The sequence below is a fragment of the Coffea arabica genome, chromosome 3e, assembly GCF_036785885.1.
Source record: "Coffea arabica cultivar ET-39 chromosome 3e, Coffea Arabica ET-39 HiFi, whole genome shotgun sequence".
Lineage (NCBI taxonomy): Eukaryota > Viridiplantae > Streptophyta > Magnoliopsida > Gentianales > Rubiaceae > Coffea > Coffea arabica.
Window position 1 is genome coordinate 13,882,928 of NC_092315.1, and position 12,742 is coordinate 13,895,669.

General features: G+C 36.6%; 1 protein-coding gene across 1 annotated transcript; it reads right to left on the bottom strand.

Moving 5' to 3' along the window:
* Nucleotides 1-6,381: 6,381 nt before the first annotated feature.
* LOC113737071 (UDP-glycosyltransferase 92A1-like) lies at nucleotides 6,382-8,356 on the bottom strand. Its single transcript, XM_027264318.2, has one exon. It carries the CDS (start codon nucleotides 8,044-8,046, stop codon nucleotides 6,538-6,540), a length of 1,509 nt encoding a protein of 502 aa, XP_027120119.2. The 5' UTR covers nucleotides 8,047-8,356; the 3' UTR covers nucleotides 6,382-6,537.
* Nucleotides 8,357-12,742: the final 4,386 nt, after the last annotated feature.

Below are 12,742 nucleotides of genomic sequence, written 5' to 3' on the forward strand. Positions count from 1 at the left end.
TACAGGGTTCTATACTAACAGGTTCTGCCGCTGCTGCTGTTGCATCTTCTGAAGATCGCAGGTTTGATATGACCAAGTTGTGGCACTTTAGGCTTGGTCATATGAGCGAAAGGGGGATACAGATTCTGTCAAAACGTGATCTTCTAGAAGGCCACAAGGTCACCGATCTTGGATTCTGTGAACATTGTACTTTCGGTAAACTACTTCGCAGAAAGTTTGGGAAGGCAATTCACAGGACAAAAGGCACACTTGATTACATCCATTCTGACTGTTGGGGTCCTTCACGAGTTAAGTCTTTGGGAGGCTGTCGGTATTTTTTATCCATGATTGATGATTATTCAATGATGACTTGGGTAATCATTATGAAGGAAAAATGTGAAACTTTCAAGAACTTCAAGCAGTGGAAGGCCTTAGTGGAGAATCAAACTAGAAAGAAAATCAAAAGGCTGCGAACTGATAATGGTCTGGAATTCTGTTCAAAGGAGTTTGATGAGTTCTGCAAAGATGAAGGAATTGCTCGGCATCACACAGTTCGACACACACCACAACAAAATGGTGTAGCAGAACGCATGAATCAAACACTTCTAGAGAGAGCACAGTGTATGCTCTTCAATGCTGGGTTGCCAAAGAGATTCTGGGCAGAAGCAGTGAGCACAGCCTGTTTCTTGATCAATCGTGCACCTCATACAGGTATAGACTGCAAGATACCTTATGAAGTGTGGTCTGGTATGTCTCCTACTTACTCAAATTTGAAGGCTTTTGGTTGTACTGCATATTATCATGTCAGTGAGGGCAAACTGGAACCAAGGGCTAAAAAAGGAGTGTTTCTGGGATATGGAGACGGGGTTAAAGGGTATAGAATCTGGTCACCCTCAGAAAAGAAAGTTATACTTAGCAGAATTGTAATTTTTGATGAAAACTCTATACTTAACCCCCTTGTGAAGATTGTTGTTGAAGAAAGTGCAAGTGTTGATAAACAGCTGGAGCTACAAATCATTCAAAACGGTTTTGAATCACAACAGTAATTTGATGACCATCAACAGCTATCCTTTGAAACTGAACCTCCTGCAAAAGTAGAGTCTCCAGAACTTGCATCAGCAGAAAGGTTGGCACCTAAATCCCATACTACATCAGAAACTCAGTAGCACGGTATTGCTTATGATCGTGCGAGGAGAGTGGGAGTACGACCTCCCAGCAGGTATCGGGATTTTGTAGGTTATGCATTTCAGGTTGTTGAGGAGGTGGATTCTCCTGAGCCCTCTACCTATAGAGAAGCTATTTCAGGCAGTGAGTCAGCTCAATGGCTCGCTGCAATAGGTGATGAAATGGAGTAGTTACACAAGAACGGCACTTGGGAATTGGTCAAACGCCCAGCAGAGAGAAAGGTTGTGACTTGCAAATAGGTCTTTAAAAGGAAGGAAGGAATTTCTCCAGCTGAGGGCATCAAGTATAAAGCACGTGTTGTTGCAAGAGGGTTCACTCAAAGAGAAGGAGTAGACTACAATGAGATTTTCTCACCAGTGGTCAGACACACTTCTATCAGGGTGCTACTAGCAATGGTTGCACATCAGGACTTAGAACTTGAGCAGCTAGACGTGAAGACAGCTTTCCTACATGGAGAGTTAGATGAAGAGATTTATATGACTCAGCCAGATGGATTCCATGTTCCGGGAAAAGAAGATTATGTATGCAAGTTGAAGAAATCATTGTATGGATTAAAGCAGTCCCCAAGGCAGTGGTACAAAAGATTTGATGGCTACATGATTGAGTTCGGCTACAACAGAAGTCAGTATGATTGTTGTGTATATCACAACAAACTTGAAAATGGTTCGATGATCTACTTGATTCTATATGTAGATGATATGCTCATAGCTGCGAGGAACAAAGCTGATATACAGAAGTTGAAAAGTCTTCTCAGTGCAGAGTTTGAGATGAAAGACTTGGGTGCAGCACAGAAAATTCTGGAAATGGAGATTTTCAGGGATAGAAGTTAGAAGAAACTTTTCTTATCACAGAAGAGCTATATTGAGAAGGTACTATCCAGATTTGGCATGTCTACAGCAAAGTCCTTGAATACTCCGAGTGCAGCGAATGCTCAACTATCAGTTACACTCGTACCACAGTCAGAAGCCGAGATAGAGTATATGGCTAAGATTCCCTATTCTAGTGCAGTGGACAGCTTGTTGTATGCCATGGTCTGCACTAGACCTGATCTGGCACATGCAGTCGGTGTTGTTAGCAGATTTATGGCTAATCCTGGGAAGGAGCACTGGCTGGCAGTGAAGCGAATTTTTTGGTACTTGAGGGGTACATCTGATGTTGGTCTCATCTATAGAGGTGATACAGAGTGTTTGGTTACAGGCTATTCAGATTCTGATTATGCTGGAGATGTTGATGGTAGGAGGTCGATGACTGGTTATGTTTTCACTCTTGGACATTCTGTAGTTAGTTGGAAAGCAACTCTACAACCTACAATGACTCTGTCTACTACTGAAGCAGAGTATATGGCACTAACGAAGGCTGCTAAAGAGGGAATTTGGTTAAAAGGAATAGTTGGAGATCTTGGCCTACATCAGGATCAGGCTAATATATATTGTGATAGTCTCAGTGCAATATGTCTAGTCAAGGATCAAGTCCATCACGAGAGGACTAAACACATTGATGTCTGATATCATTTCCTAAGATCTGAGACAAGGATCAAGGTGAAGAAAATTGGCACAGCTGACAATCCTGCTGATATGTTCACCAAGTCGGTTCCTCATAGTAAGTTCAAACATTGTTTGGACTTACTAAATGTCCTGAGTTTCTGATGGCCCTTATGGGCATTCTGATGGTACTTAGAGATAATTCTCTGAGTATATCTGGCACTCCATTAGTGCGTCTGTTACATCTTTTTCGGGGAAGATTCAAGTCAAGGTGGAGATTTGTTGAGATGCCTTGAATAAGATCTTCGACCTTCGCTGAGCTGTTTGGATAAAATCTGATTTCCCCCAAATTGTTCTTGTCTGTTCTTGTTTGTTTTTCTGTTCCGCTGCATCTGTTATAACAGTTGTGTTCTTCTCTTCTTCTGTGATTCGCTTTTTGTACATTGCGTACCTATGAGAAAATCTTTTATTGTGTTTTATGAGCCCAGAGTCTTTTTTGGAATTTTTTCTTAATTAGCAGTTCATATTTACAGTTTAAAGCAAGATTAAAGAAACTTAAACGTAAGGGGTGCTATCTTACCAATACAAAGCACAGCATGATTATGCTGTCCTAATTCAGATTGCAATGTTCTGGGGAAAGTTGTATGGCTGGGTGATCTTTGTTATTCTATTTGGACTCTAAATGTTGATAGGATATCTCTGCGAGCTCTAGCATTAACCTGAAGAACTGTGTTCTCTTCGTATTCGATTTAGCCATCTATATGTGGCCATCTTATTCTTGTTAAAGTTACTCTTATTAAAGTTAGTTATGTAGGTTATTTGTTCCATTTTGCTTAAGAAAAAAGTTCCATTTTGCATTTTTGTATTGTTCTGTTGATGCTCTTTAATTCATATGCAATTCCGACAACGTTGCAATTTTCTAGAGCTACTTGGGATTGTATTCCACTTATTCTGCTTTCTTTTCCTCAATACATCTCATAGATGGTTGGATTGACGGATTCATTTAGTTAATAGATCCTTGAACTATAAAACTCTTCTTTTCTTTTGTAAAACTCAATTGACGATTTCATCTCTTCCTTAGTTGATTCACTTCACGATAATTTAGATGTTCAAACCATTCAAGAACTTGGTTATTTTGTTCAAGATAAACTGTCCATTATGTGTGGGGTTACTTTGTGTCTGTGACTATTGCATTAACAATTTCAGGATTTGAAGTATTCTAGGTTTATTAATCGCGAATACCAACCAAACTGTTGCTGTATTTTTGGCTGTTTTGTTATTTTTTTTCTTAATAGTTTTGGTTTAGCAATCAATTTCTCGAGCTTTTTCAAATTTTTGATGTCATTTATTTGTTTGTTCTTTGTAGGTTGCTCAAGGTGAGCAGGCTGGTGGAGAATCAATCCCGGTGCTCTTGAGAATTCCTCGATTTTTTTATCCTTGGGGTGGTTATAACATGATTGGCTTTGGGGACATACACTTCCCCGGTTTGCTTGTTTCCTTTGCACATAGGTAGCTTTTTGTTTTCATACAATCTTATGAATAGTAGTATGTTGTGATGCCTTTCCAGTATGCCGCATTGGCGTTTTCATTTGGCTAATATTTTCTAGAGAATGTCAAATTTTATTTAACTTTGCAACGTTTCTCAACCCGTACCTGTTCTCGAATCCTTACATAACTTGCTGTTTAAGAAGACATGTATAACCAAGTAGTATTGATTAGGCTTTGTATGCTTGTTACATTTTTCTCATTGTAAAAAGTTTTTATTTCTTCTCATTCCTTTGTTGCAGCAACGTAGTTATTTTATAGAGTGGTAAGTTCTTTTGTTTATTTGGTAAGTAGTGTGTGTGATTTTTTGCTGCAGATTTGCTAAAGCCAAAAAGAAGACTGGTCGAAATGGATACTTCCTTTGGTTGGCCATTGGCTATGCATGTGGTTAGTAGCATTGACTTTTGTTTCCTTCACTATGATCTTTGTAAAACAACTACATTTAATGCAACATGGATATTCTTCTCTTTCCTTGCCAAAAAAAAAAAAAGAACTCCCTTCATTTATTCTTGGCAAGCCTATTCTAAGACAAATTACAAGCAAGGGAAGAGAATTTTTTGCAGGGTTTTGGATGTCTTGTAGTGAATGTGCTTGCAAAGATCAGTTGAGTGTTGCAAGGAAGAGAAACTTTGATTAGTCTACAGCCAAGCAACTTGAGTCAACAGAGAGAGAGAGAGATGATTAATTGATAACAGAGCAACATGATTCAGCACAGAGAGAGAGAGAGAGAGAGCGGGAGAGAGATGCGAGCAATGGCTCTTAAGAAGACAGGGCTATCATGTTACAATATACAACATATTTTAGGTAAAGTTAAGATGTAGTCTTTCAAGTCCAAGGAGGAAACATCTTTATATGGATGTGTGCTATAAAGCTGAACTTCTAGTACGTGAATCAGCTGGAAGATCTTTAGACCAATTAGAGTACTAAAAATTAGTAAGTGGAGCGGAACTCCAAAAGAGAGTGGTCAAATCCCTCAAAATGAGCGTAGAGCTAATAAAGTTTTTTTATGAACTTATCTGTGGTTCCTTCACTGAAGGAACGGATACTTTATAGTGATTTATTTCCCATAACTTGTGTTCTGCCCTTTTATCGGTTTTACAAATTCCGGTTATGTTTATTCTTGTCCAGTTAGACTTGGATTTATAAGAAACTGTATCAGATACTGTTCTCAATTTCTTGTTTAAGATAGTGATGTATTATTGCAGGCTTGTTCTTTACTGACTTAGGCTTGTATCTAATGGATGGACATGGTCAACCTGCTCTCCTGTACCTTGTTCCTTGCACATTAGGTATGAATTTCTGCTATCCCCGTGCTATCTGTTTTTATTGTATTTGTGAACCTCACTTACCTCTAATTCTTTGCCCTTCACTGGATTTCTTATAACACAGGACTTTGTGTTATATTGGGTTTGGTGAGAGGTGAGTTGAGAGAACTTTGGAGCTATGATGTTGATTCAACGAACACTGATTCAACTCGACCACCTTTACCTTCTGGAATCCTCGTATTATGGTGGGTATAAAATTCTTCTGGCCTGGAAAAAGAAGATTAGTTTTTTTTAACCTGTTAATTACCGTTTTGGAGTTTTAATTATTATAGTAAAGTCTTTCTGAACTGTTCTAATTCTTCAGTGCAAATTTATGTGATACAATCATGAGAGACAGCTAGTATAGATGAAGGGCGTGGAAGCAGTTTAAGCTTTTATTGGAAACACTTCTTTCATCAATACGGCAAAAATTTATTCACCGTTTTCTTGTTTTTAAGTAAATCTGGTATACATTGATAGTGTATCTATTATCACGGCTGAATGCATAACATATATGTAAAATTTAGATTATATGTTATGCATCTAATAGTGAAAATATATACACTGTCAGTATGTAAAAGATTAATTCTAAAAGTTTAGGACAGTCTTCATTTTCAGCAAATTTAATATTAGCCTTTACATGAATCGACAAGGAGGTAGTGCGAGCAGGATTTTCTGGTTTACAAGTGCTATGATGTCGATTCAACGAGCTATGATGGTGACTGCGATATTTAAAAGTTAAACTTGGTTGTTAACGTTTCCTGTGTTGAGGAGTTGATGCTTGAAAGGTTGCATTGATTTTGATGTGTACTATGCCGGTTGAGAGGCCAAAGGTTGATCAAATGAAAGGAGCCCAAGAAAGAAGATAATCCTTCATAAGAAATTAATTCAAAGAATCAGATTGCTCTAATAAGCTTTATTTCAGATAAAATTGGAGGAGGGATTAAATCATATCCAATTTCCCCAACAGCCAAAGGTGAACTTCATTGGTAGGAGTAGGACAACTTCAGCCCAATAAAACATAATCCTTCAACAAGAATTGATTAAGATGCTGTAAGAACTTTTCTCTTGGACAAAACTGCAGAGATGAAATCATCTATAGCTTGCAAAGAAGACCCTTTGTGTCCTTCATCTTCCCTTACAGCAGCCCTTATCAACCCTCTTATCTCAGCTGCCTTTCTTTTCATTTCCTCTCCTTTGCCTCCTTTCTCCATCACAGTATTTATTACCCTCTCCACATCCTCCTTCTCTAGATGACTCTGTAATCCCCTAGTTAACTCAATACCAACTCCCATTTCCTCCATTATCAACTTTGAGTTGTACCCTTGTTCAGCTGCAAGTGGCCAACCAATCATGGGAACACCTTGACTCAAACTCTCCATGATTGAATTCCATCCACAATGGCTCAAAAATGCCCCTGTTGACTTGTGACGAAGAATCTCCAATTGGGGTGCCCATTTATGCACTAACAATCCTTGATTTGTTTGTGCCATTCTTTCCTCAAAACCTTCTGGTAACCACTCAGCCTTGAATTCACCTTTAGGATCAAAGCCAAAAGGAGACCTAATAGCCCAAATGAATGGTTTCCCAGAGTGCTCTAACCCCATAGCTAATGCCATCATCTGAGAAGGACTTATAGTGTTCTGGGAACCAAAAGAGATGTAAAGAACAGAACTCTCGGGATGTGAGTCCAGCCACTCCAGGCATTTCTCTGTAGGCAATCCTGGTTCTCTCCCGCTGGGCTGACTGATGATTTTGGATTCTGAAGAAGAATCTTGTTCAAGCATTTGTGGTGGAAGAAGAGGTCCAATGCACCAAACTGGGAGTTTTATGTATTTCCTGAGCACATCCAAGCCAAAAGGCTCAATTTCCTCCACTGTATTGCATAACCATCCAAGAGATCCCAAAGATTTTGATATCTGTGGCTGAAAAAACTTTGACCACTCATCAGTACCATCTGCAGCTTGCAGATATCTATGCAGATGGGTGATATGGAACCGGCATGAATCAGGAAAACCAGGAAGACTGAACTCATCTTTGCCGGAGGATCGATGAGGGAGGTTCTGCCATAATGAAACATAGGCAGCAGTGCCATAGGCACCACCTGTGGTGAAAGTTACATTTATAGTTTCAAAATCCTTTGCTACAGCAGTAGCCCACCCTACAAAAATATCAGAAACTATGCACAACGGAGGACGTCCCTCCTTTTCGATGACTTTTGCGATGAGACGGCGAAAGGGGTCTTCAAGATTAGCTGCAGCCTGAAAGAGTTTGATGATAAGGTCCAAGGACAAGGCCCCAGTGTTCTCAGTATTTGGTGGCAAGCCATGTTCAACACTGTTGAAAGGAAGAGATTCTAAGTTGATTTGGGATTCTTGGGATGAATCCTTTGATATGGTATTCTCGAGGTACTTGACATTAAGAGGGGTGCTAACCAGGGTGATGGCGAAGCCAGTTCTTTGTTGAATTTTCTTGGCTAAATCTAAGAAAGGGATTAGATGGCCATGAGCCATGAATGGTATCATCACCATATACTCCTTCAAGCCAGTCATCTTCCCTGGATTTTCAGGACTGGCAAATGTGATGTGATTTAGATTTTAGGAGCTGGGAGTGCTGGGGTGCGAAAAGGCGAAAAGCAAGGAAGAATATTTGTAAAGCTCAAACAGCGCAGTGAAGAATTGTGTAGGTTATCTACCAGAAAGATGGACCAGACATCCAGAAAGAAAGAAACGGCGAAGATATAAATGAATCAATCAATAAAGCGACATACCATAAAGGCCAACCTTATGGTTGCAAGACTTTATTCTAAAATATTAGGATGGAAGATGGTTTTGGTTTCACTCTTAAATTTCTTTATACAAGAAATTCTTTATTGAGGGTTCATTTTCTTCTTGTTTCCAAAAGCTCTTTCAATGTGTTTTTTAACCTTTTTTTTCCTGTAGTTGCAGCCAATGATTTTTTGCCCCTAGCATTGGAAATAAGAAGGATTTGACTAAGTTGGTAGAACCATGCTTCATGATTTTCACTTTTTTTTTTGGGCGGTAAAGAAGTGACAAAAAGTAGATATCAATTTAGTACTAAAAAATGCAAATTCCAGAGGGAAAAAAAAAAGTGGAAATTCCCGAGGCCAAAAAAGTGAAAATTCCGGCGGCAGAACCCGAAAAGTAAGGATGAAAGCCACTTTGATGCCCACCTAATCTGCTTGTCGATTCGCTTGACTGTAGTAGCCAAATTGATGTTTGCTTCAATAAATTTGCTTACAAAAAAAAAAAGATATTTTTAACGATTTATTCTAAGAAGGAAATATCTATTACAGAACGTCATCTTACAGCAGCGTGGCTGGTTTGCTAGAATTTCTTTTCGGCAATTCGAAAGTCTCTTTTGTACGGGGTTTTGATAGTGATTATCAATTTCAAATGTTTTCTCACAAGGTACATTTTTCCTATTGTTTTAAAAAAAAAAAAAAACTAAAGATCAACAATTGAGAAAGTATTTAGAATGTCACCAAGAAACCTTTTCTATATAGCCAAAAGCAATTAGCAGGGCACACACATAAAAGTGGTAAGAGATGGAAATTTCTCATTAAAGGGCATGTATTCAAATTCTGTTACTGATGCGAAAATTAAAAGCTGTATTAACGGAGGATATTTAAGAATCCTTATGTTATGGTTTCGAGAAGTATGCATTGATTTGTGACGATGATCAGAATCAAATTCATTCAAAATTTTTTCTACTTAAAAAAAAGGGGATAATTTTATAAACCTTCCCTGTGATTTTCGATAATTTCACTGATCTCTTTTGAGATTTGAAAAATTATACATACCTCCCTTGGCAAAATAAGGGGCTCATTTACAGACATCCCCTAGTCTGAAATTACTGGTTTACCCCAACACATTATCCAAGATTAGAAACTAAAATTTGAGAATTAAGTAATTGTAGCACAAATCCACTAATTAATGGAATTATCTGTTAATAGCATGGACTGTAATGTGAAAAATACAAAAATGGTGCCATTTTGCTACACCGATTAGCTTCATTTTGTGATTGATAGAACTTGACATGACCACATTTCAATCGTATATAAGAAAGGCTCAGGTAAAATAAAGGAAGTACAGAGGAAAGAAATAGAAAAACAAGTTTTTCTTGAGGGTTTTTCCTCTTGATTTAGAAACTAAAGAAATGGCCTTTGTATTAGAGTAATTTCGTGGTAGTGGCTAAGAAAGAAGGTAGAAAAAAATGCAAATTTGGACGTTCTTTCTATGCAAAATCACAAAAGGCATACCCTAAATCAGGTAAATAATGTCTATTGTTCTCAGTTTAATGTTTAAAAGTTACAATTTTAGTTGAAAATTATGAAATTTTTCGAGACAATCATGACTGCAATACATCTTGATCGATAATTATTTGTAATTGATAATTATTTTTGCTAATACACCACGACCGGAATGCATAAGGGGCATTTGAGGAACAAAATTTTCATCTCTCTTGGAAGTAATTTTTTAATCATATTTTTTTAGAAATGAATTGATTTTGTTGCCAAATCATAAATCTCAAGAGAGATTAGTATAATTTTTCAAATATTAAAAGAGGTCAGGAAAATTGTCAGAAACCTCACCTTAACAAAAAAAAAAAAAAAAAGGTAGTACGACATCGAACCGGAGGCGTTTCACACACTGTTCTCAAGTGTCAACGGGCTGCTGGTACCGGCGTCTATCATAGCTCGATTTCAGATGGTAGGAGATACCTAGCTGTCCAAGGGTCCTTTCCTTCGGGGATATCCGACAAAATTGGACCGATACAGATAAGATTTCCATGGCTCCGCGTAAGAAACGCGCACAAAAGTGTCCAAGGCTCCAAGTACAGTCTAGTCCACTCATAATCATTTTTTTTTTCATTTTTCGATAACAAGATTTTTAAAAAAATATTTCAAATTTTATTTTACTTGCATTATACACATAATTTTCAATCATCTTTTTATTTTACATACATTATATCACAAAAAATGATACAGTAATTATCTCAAATAAATGTTTCAAATAACCTCTTATCCATACACAAAATAAATGTTAGATAATTGTATACCACTAAAGCAAGCACTTTCACTTATGCAATTACAATCATATAATCTCACCTGAAACCTCATCAAAACCAGTGAAAAGTACCTCTAAAACTGTGTATACTTCCTTGTATACTCTTTTCTTAGTTCATCCTACGAGAAACACATTATTAAAATGTTAAACTTATAATAATAAGCGAGGCTAAGAAGGTTTTTTTTTTTTTTTGGCTTTTTCTCTAGGGTTAAATGCAAAATGCACCCTTGAATTGTGCTTAATTTGCGACTTGCCCCCTAAACTATCAATTGCATAGACTTGCACTTTATACTACTGATTTCGTTGTAGATTGCTTAAAATAAGGTGATGTGACAAATTTATCCTAATTAAATGACCAATTAACTAAATTGCCCCCATCTCTCCTCCTTCTTTCTTTTCTAAAATCACTGGCAATCCCCCCCTTCTTCTCCTTCTCTAAACTATACTATCAAGTTATTATTCATTCCATTTCTCATATCAAACTCTCTAAGATGGATGGCTTTTCACGTTTCCCACTCAAATCTCCCTCTTCAAGTCCTTAACTTCATAAACCTATCATCACCTCCCTCTCTTGAGTGCCTTCTCTTTGAATCTTCATCGTTTCTCAAGTTTCAAAATCACAACCCATTTCAAATTTACCAACCCTCATTGGTACTAGCCAATTTCCCAGCACTTTTTAAATCAAGAGTTGAGATCCCATCGTTTCCTATCCTTCTAATTTCTATAATTGTTTATGCTATTGTGTGTTTTTATTTTTGCTTGCTACATATTGAAGTTTGATTAAATGCGTGATTGGTTCTACATATGACAAGATTGTGATATGGGTTTTGCTATTTGAAGATTTGGTGTGGATTTATGAGGTGTATCTTCAATTTTTTTTGCATAGATTAATGATGGGTTTTTAGCCTTGATATAAAGCTTTGATTTTGATCTAGTTTTATATAGTCTAGTCTTAATTTTTCTTCTTCTATTGTGGTGGTTCAATGGTAGGTATTTTAGTGTAGTGGTAATAGCAAGAGATGTAAGATTGTTTACGGTTGAAATAAAAAGAACAAAAAATTAAGATAAAATAAATTAAAGAAATGGATATTCTAGGCAACACATTATTTATGGAGTTATTGTTGTCCTTTCAATAAATAATTACTTGTCACATTAATTTAACTGCAGCAAAGTGCTGAAATTCATAGTATAAGACAATAAATCGCTATAATTGATAGTATAGTGGGCAAATTGCAAACTGAGTATAGTTCGAGGGTGCATTTTGTATTGAACACTTTTCTATGTTTTATCTCATTATGACATGTGACTTTTCCTTTTTTGTTTCTTTTTGGCTCGGGGAGATGCGCAGCTAACGAGGTTTTTTTTTTTTTTGGAATTTTATTCTTTATTAATAAAGGCTCGAGGCTTTCACCAGGCCCATCTTTGTTGCAAGTGTTAGGTTGCTATAATAACTTGGGCTGTCTTTTCATCACAAAATAGTTAGAGGTAGACTGGATTTATGAGAATATTCTAGAGTCATTTCTTTGATCTATGTATGAGAATATTCGTTTGGATTGTATTTTTTGGGGAGTTTTTTGGAAAAAAAAATGACTCCAGAATTTTTTTGTAAAATATAATATATGTGAGATAAAAAGATGATTGAAAAATATGAAAATGAATATTCTCATACAAACCTAAAAAATTTCACCTAAAATTTTTTTTTTGCAAAAAATGTAATCCAAACAAGGAAGGATGTACATTGATTGATGCTAAAGAAAATAGTAGGTTTCTTTTATTTTTTTGGGTAGAGCAAAAAAGTAGGCTAGACATAAACCTTTTCTTTTTAAATTTTTTTTCCTAGCATAAAAGACGTGGGATTTAAAAGATAGGAATGGGAAGGGAGGATTTAAATTCAATTCTCTAAATCCTGAAATTTTAACTTTAATCATTAGACAAATGCCTGTCGATAATTTGACATAAACTTTACTTATGATGCTTAGGTTTTATGTCATATAGTTTAGTAGACAATAGTCCATGACAAAAGCAAGAGACGCACATTTAGGTAATTGAATATTTTAAGTTTGTATTACATTCAAACTTGACAATATATTTATTTCGAAATGCAACCTGAATATTTTATTATGAGCAGTAATATTTTTCAGAGTCTAAACTATATTGG

Excerpts from the sequence above, each read along its gene's own strand:
- LOC113737071 (XM_027264318.2), bottom strand. The coding sequence starts at position 8,046 with ATGACTGGCTTGAAGGAGTATATGGTGATGATACCATTCATGGCTCAT.